Source organism: Alosa alosa, chromosome 23, assembly GCF_017589495.1.
Source record: "Alosa alosa isolate M-15738 ecotype Scorff River chromosome 23, AALO_Geno_1.1, whole genome shotgun sequence".
NCBI lineage: Eukaryota > Metazoa > Chordata > Actinopteri > Clupeiformes > Clupeidae > Alosa > Alosa alosa.
The window spans coordinates 3,105,521-3,113,020 of NC_063211.1; the positions used below are offsets into that span (position 1 = coordinate 3,105,521).

The following is a 7,500-nucleotide window of genomic DNA, read 5'->3' on the forward strand; positions in this document are numbered from 1 at the left end:
TTTGTGATGTGAGAGGGTGGTCATCTGTGATGGGTGATCGCTGTCACTGCCCATGTCTGACACACACACACACACATTTGACAGGGTGATTATCTGTTATCTGTGAATCTCTCTCTCTAGCACACACACGCAGACACACACACACACACACACACACACACACACACACACACACACACACACACACACTTGAAAGGGTGATCATGTGTGAATCTCTGTGAGGGCCTGTGTCTCGTGAGTGTATTGATCGCATGTTAAAGGCGCAGATTGATGGCTGCCGACCTTAAGCTCAACAATCTCTGGAGCAACGAGCATGCAATGTGTGTTGAGGTGATGACAAGGATGTGGTGTGTGTTAAGGTGACAAGGATGTGGTGTGTGTTGGGGTGACAAGGATGTGGTGTGTGTTAAGGTGACAAGGATGTGGTGTGTGTTAAGGTTACAAGGATGTGGTGTGTGTTGGGGTGACAAGGATGTGGTGTGTGTTAAGGTGACGACGAGGATGTGGTGTGTGTTAAGGTGACGAGGATGTGGTGTGTGTTAAGTTGACGAGGATGTGGTGTGTGTTAAGGTGACGAGGATGTGGTGTGTGTTAAGTTGACGAGGATGTGGTGTGTGTTAAGGTGACGACGAGGATGTGGTGTGTGTTAAGGTGACGAGGATGTGGTGTGTGTTAAGGTTACAAGGATGTGGTGTGTGTTATGGTGACAAGGCTGTGGTGTGTGTTAAGGTGACGACAAGGATGTGGTGTGTGTTGGGTTGACGGGCACATGTGTGTTAATGGAGTAATGTAACAAACAAAGTGTTGTGTGTTAAGGCGACAAGGAGGTGACATGTAGTATGTGTGTGTATGTGTGTGTGTCTTGGTGTGTACTGTATGTGTGTGTATGTGTGTGTGTCTTTGTGTGTACTGTATGTGTGTGTGTCTTTGTGTGTACTGTATGTGTGTGTCCTAAACCTAGGGCTGATGTGACAGGGGAGTGATGTGTGTTGAGGCGACGAGAGAAGCAGCGGCTTTATTCTCACTGGTCCAGTGGCATACACACACACACACACACACACACACACACACACACACACACCCTGGGAGGCTGTTTATTTGTGATGTTGTTTGGTCATTAACATTCCTGACCGTTTGCCTTGTGCACTGCTATCCTGAGTGGACACAAAACTGAGAAAAAATGCTTTTCAATCTCCTTAGCCGTAAAACACACACACACACACACACATGCGCACATACCGGTACACAGATGCTGAAGCAATTTTCTTGGCCATAACCTGCACCCATACACACACGCTGAATAGGCATAAACCTGAGTAAATCCCTCTCATGCAGGCATCACCTTAAGCAGGGCACGTGTATTCACACTCTACACTCACACACACACACACACACACACACACACACACACGCTCACACACACGCTCACACACACTCACACAGGCTCACACACACTCACACAGGCTCACACACACTCACACACACACAGGCATGCAGACATGCATGCGTGCGCACACACACACACACACACACACACACACACACACACACACACACACATACACACACACACACACACATTCGTCTGCTGTTGTCAGCTGTTTTGAGTCACACTCGTAAACAGATACTGAAGATGATTTCCTACATGCTGATGTGTGTAATCCCTCTGTGTTAATATCAGTGGTCACTATGCTTTGCCCGCGGGAACCCAGTCTCTAGTCCAGCCCAGGCCATTTCCCTATCCCAGCCCAGGCCATTTCCCCATCCCAGCCCATCTCTGCCCTCTCTCTTTCTGTCACTCTACTGTCCTTTATAAAAGACAAAAAGCCCTGAAAATATACTTGAAATACTTTAAACTAAAAATATATAGATATTGATAGTCTCTATGTTTTGGTGCTTTGGTCTCTCTGCGCTGTCGGTGAGGTCAGATACTATACTGACGCTGTGTGTGTGTTCTGGCCACTGTTACTAACAGTGTTGTGTGTGTGTGTGTGTGTTCTGGCCACTGTTACTAACAGTGTTGTGTGTGTTCTGGCCACTGTTACTAACAGTGTTGTTTGTGTGTGTGTGTGTTCTGCCCACTGTTACTAACAGTGTTGTGTGTGTGTGTGTGTGTTCTGGCCACTGTTACCAACAGTGTTTTGTGTGTGTGTGTTCAGGCCACTGTTACTAACAGTGTTGTGTCCCATACTGCCGTCCAGAGGGTTTTCTGGGCCCTATACTTCTGTGTTGTTACTGATTCTGATGATCTGTGGCAGGGCCGTAGTCACCATAGACATTGAGGGGGACGTGTCCCCCCCAATATTCAAATATAAAGTGTACGGACATAGAAAAAGAAAAAAAGAATAAAGCTATACTAGGCCTAGGAAACCAAACCATCTGAAATGTAATCAAAGCATAAATAGCACAAATTAGTGACCTATGATTCCAGAGTATCCTAGCCTACACCCTGAGTGGTTTGTCCTGGTGTTTTTCCGTTTTTTTTAAGTTAGTGGCGTCGCTATCAAAAGCTTCCATTTACTGCACCCTACGTGGTGAGGTAGGGCTGTCAACAATATCATAAAAGCTACGGTACAATTTTCACAAAACTTCTTGGAAAGGTGTAGCACAGGCTAAGGACATCCATACATGTTTGGAGCCGATCAGACTGAAAGGGAACATTTTCCATATTGTAGCCTATTCTGCAATGATAGTGAAAGTGAAAGCGTTTTATTTTAAATGATGAATTTGTGCAAGCCTGTGTCATTTCTTTCATGTCTTTCAACATAAATAATGCATTCATCTGCTAGTAGTAATGCCAGAAATGACCGTGTATAGGCCTCTTAGAAATGATTGTTTGCATCTTGCATATTATTTAGATCGCACTCAATGTGAATCCATGCAGGCAAAAGCGTGATCAAATGTGGACACACAAGTTGGAAAAATGTTTACAATATGTGATAGCCTACAGTTAATGTGAATCATGGACAATAACCAAAGAAATGAATTTGCACCTCCATTCACCAATTAAAAGGCTGTAGTAGGCCTAGTGTTTCTACATGTTGGCACAAAGCGTAATTTCTGTCAGAAGCTAGTCTATAATGCATACAGGGGTAACATGGGGTGAGTCAGACAGAGAGGGGCCTGTCTTAGTAGCCTATTCCTGAATCCTGTCCCTTTCAAACTACGTTAAAATTGTGTGATTAGCAGCCAGCATAATAAAATCTAAACTAAAAGACAAAATCTTATTAGGCTCCAAAGCCTATGAGTCTGAGCCTTAGTTTAGAAAATCTTCAGGTGTAAGTAAAAAGTCAAAGAACCACATTCTGTGTAATATAGAGGTTATCAAAAGATACTCTAGTTTTGTAATTTCTTTTAAAGTATACATTTTGAGCACAAATGGAGTCCAGGGTCCAGTGATGGATTACTGAATGGGCTTACTGGGCCCAAGAGCTCAGGGGCCCTCCAAACCTCTGCGTGAAGTTGCTTCTTCTCCACCGTTCTCTTTTCACAAAACTCACCAGAGGGGGGGGGCCATCTGTGTCCAGGGGTTCATAATCCATCCATGCCATGCCTATGTCCGTCAAAAGTTTGGAATAACCTAATTGACTGACCTAACTAACGACTTGTTTGTGATTTTTAATAATATTTTTGCATGGTAGGAAATGTATTAAAATTCTGTTTGGGGGTCCCTCAGACCCCACCGCAGATTTGGTCCCCCCCAATGTTGACATCATGACTACGGCCTTGATCTGTGGTGTATGTGTGTGTGTGAATGTGTGTGTGTGTGTGTGTGTGTGTGTGTGTGTGTGTGTGTGTGTGTGTGTGTGTGTATGTGTGTGTGTGTGTGTGTGTGTATGTGTGTGTGAGTTGTTACTGATGTCAATGTTTTCTGTGCTGCAGGTCTGCGTGTTGACCTGGAGGTGTTTGGACACTGGATGAGACGGACATCCACACACTCGCTCTTCTCTGTGGAGTAACACCCCGACACACACACACACACCCTGAGCTCCGCCCACCTGGAATGGGGGGTGTCAGAATCTGGAATCTGATTGGTGGGAGCATCTGTCCACTGGACATCACAGCCTGAGAGGGAGGGGCTTCACACACAGGGAGGACCTAAGCCACGTCCAGCTCTGCTGACCTCACTGCTGGACCATGTCGAGATCAGGGGAGTTGCCGTGGATACCGTCAACGTCGGTTGCCCCGGCGACCGGCGTGCACCTGTTGGTGTGGTGCGTTGCGGCGGCGGCGACGTGGTTGTCGTCAACGGCGACGGCCCAGCAGCACCCTATCGTTACCACAAACTACGGCAAGCTGCGGGGGCAAAAAACCGCGTTGCCCAACGAGATCCTGGGCCCCGTGGAGCAGTACCTGGGCATCCCCTACGCACTGCCCCCTACTGGCGAGCACCGCTTCCAGCCGCCCGAGCCGCCCCTGTCCTGGCCCGGCATCCGCAACGCCACACAGTTTGCCCCCGTCTGTCCGCAGTTCCTGGAGGACCGCTTCCTCCTCAACGACATGCTGCCCGTGTGGTTCACCGCCAACCTGGACACGGTGGTCACCTACGTGCAGGACCAGAGCGAGGACTGCCTGTACCTCAACATCTACGTACCCACAGAGGACGGTACGTGCTGACCGCCCCCACACACACATCTCCCCTGCTTTGTGTCCTGCTCTTTCTCTCTCTCCTGCTTTGTGTCCTGCTCTTTCTCTCTCCCCTGCTTTGTGTCCTGCTCTTTCTCTCTCTCCTGCTTTTCTCTTGTTCTTTCTCTCTTACTCCTCTTCTTCTGTCTCTCCTGTTCTTTCTCTCTTACTCCTCCTCCTTTCTCTCCTGCTCTTTCTCTCTTACTCCTCCTCCTTTCTCTCCTGCTCTTTCTCTCTCCTCTTTCTTTTTTCTCCTGCTCTTTCTCTCTCCTCTTTCTTTTTTCTCCTGCTCTTTCTCTCTCTCTCCTCCTCCTCTTTCTCTCCTGCTCTTTCTCTCTCTCTCTCCTCCTCCTCTTTCTTTCCTGCTCTTTCTCTCTCTTCTCCTCTTTCTCTCACACTCCTCTCTCTCCTTTTCCCTCTCTGCCTCTATCTCCTTCTATTTCTTCTCCTCCTCTCCCTCTATCTTTCTCTTTCTCTCTCAGCACATCTAGACACCCACAGAGGAGCCCTCATCTCTCTCTTTTCTCCTCCTCCTTCTCTTTTTTTCTCTCTCTTAGTATTTATCTCCTCTTCCTCCTCTCCTCTCCTCTCTTCTCCTCTCTCTCTCTCTCTCTCTCTCTCTCTCTCTTTCTTGTTCAGAGTATCTCTCTTGTTCACTCTTTCACTCTGTTCATCTTTCTCTGTGTGTCTGTCCTTGTCTCTGCTTTATATGTTTCCTCTCAAAGTCCTCAAAGGCAAGTCACCACTCGGGAGCCATCTTGCCAACACCCCCGAACAGCTATTTTGGGTAAACGAGATCAGGCTCCTCTCTTAATGATCGAGGAGAGATCTGCAACTTCACATGCTGTATGCTCAAATGAAGCTAAAAAATATGCTTGTTTGTTTATTTGCCATATGACTTCCTCTCTGCTGATGCACTGTTATCGTAGCTATTGCTATGGTAACGGTGGAATTAAACAGAGGTGAGGCAATGCGTCAGTTATGCTTTTATTTCACAACAATGTAATTATCTTTTCGTGGCAAAGTGCAGGACGCACAGTTACCCACACGGCACCCCCTCATTTAGTGTTAATTTTTTAGTTCCCATTTCAGCTCCAATCGGTTATGAGTCTCCTGTCCTCCTGAGTGTCCTGCCATTTCTGATTCCTCAGTATATATATAAAAGTATATATAGTATAAGTATATATACTCTTTTGATCCCGTTAGGGAAATTTGGTCTCTGCATTTATCCCAATCCGTGAATTAGTGAAACACACTCAGCACACAGTGAGGTGAAGCACACACTAATCCAGTATGATGTGAGCTGCCTGCATCAACAGCGGTGCTCGGGGAGCAGTGAGGGGTTAGGTGCCTTGCTCAAGCCTACTGGTCGGGGTTCGAACCGGCAACCCTCCGGTTCCAAGTCCGAAGCGCTAACCAGTAGCCCACGGTATGCTCTGTACAAAGAATCTGTATGTTAATCTATAGACATCTATATTAATCTATATGTACATTAATCTACTGTATAGAGACACACATGACATATACAGAACAGCTGACTGTCTCTTCCATCTCTTCACATGACACATATATTAATCTATAGAACAGCTGACAGTTCCCTGTCGTCACATAAAACTGTACATTCATCTAGAGACTCTCTTCACAGGATGTAAGAATTAATTTATAAAACAGCTGACAGTCCCCTCTTTTCTCATGATGTTAGCTGTCCTAAAGTCAGTGCGACCTACAGACTTGAGTGGCTTTTCTAAAATGGTTACTACATATCTGGCAAGATTTCATAAAATAAAGGCACAGCAACGAGAAATGTAACGATTTATTCATAGATAATCATTCTTCCGCCAATAAATATATTTCCTCTATCTGAATGGTTACCAAGCAACATCTAGACGCAGTTACGCAGTTAAGTTAAGTAGCAGCACAGTAATATAGAACGAAATGCGGTCAATGTGTATGTTTATGCTGGAATTTACAACGGCATTGAACACGATTCAGCCAATCACAATCAAGGACCGGAACTATCAGTTTTAGAATTAAGCAATAAGCCCCAGGAGGCCGTAGGTTAATGTATATTATTACACGGCTCTTCACAAGGCAAGTAGAATGCTCCGTTGACTTGAATGGGATTTCCCAAAGTTCTAGCGGTCATTATTTCCGAGGAAAGGACCTCTGAAAAACATAATGACCGCTGTCAATGGCAACGGAGTTTGTGCTTCTAATTCAGGTCTTTTATATCACTACGCAAGGACCGGAATTGCATTCAAAAGTTAAAGCAGACGGTTGATCAGCTGTGTTCTAAAGAATGTTTGATTCAAGTTTAACGTGTGTTGTTGCGAACTATTTGTTTCAGCAAATGCCACGATGAATAGTAACAAATAGGCTAGGCTATGTAGGCTAAAGTCATACCGTGGGGAGTTTATTATTTTCTTTTGGCAAGTAGCCGTGTAATAAGCGGGATAATGTATAGAACGCCGGTCATTATTGGGAAAATAAGTCCCTTCAGGGCGGAACAAGACCCCTCCGCTGCGCGTCACATCCGGTTCACCCTGTCGGGACTTATTTTCCCAATAACGACCGGCGTTCTATACATTATCCCTTACATAATGACCGGCGTTCTATAGATTATCCCTTACTTGATGCTGTGCCGGATGTGGCGTGTCTCTGGCCCAGGTCTGGCTCAGTTCTCAGCTGGTCAGTGTGTCTCTCCATCAGCTCTTCACCGTCTCTTCTCCCGTTTGGGGGTGGGGGTGTTCCTCTGCTCGGACATGTGCCAGCGTAGCCGTGGTTACAGTGACAAGCACTCCAGAGAGCATTTACACCCAGCTGGGCGTCTCCACGCCAGCCCCCGCATCATTGTCGCCACGGCAATGCTCGCGC

At 46.3% G+C, this 7,500-nt stretch overlaps 1 protein-coding gene across 1 annotated transcript in view; it reads left to right on the top strand.

Annotated features, from left to right (window-relative positions):
• Positions 1–7,500, top strand: part of nlgn4xa (neuroligin 4 X-linked a) — a 109,752-nt gene that overhangs the window by 17,654 nt on the left and 84,598 nt on the right. The window contains 1 exon segment of the mRNA XM_048235248.1: positions 3,883–4,606. Within this exon segment, the coding sequence (XP_048091205.1) occupies positions 4,138–4,606 (469 nt within the window). The 5' untranslated portion in view covers positions 3,883–4,137.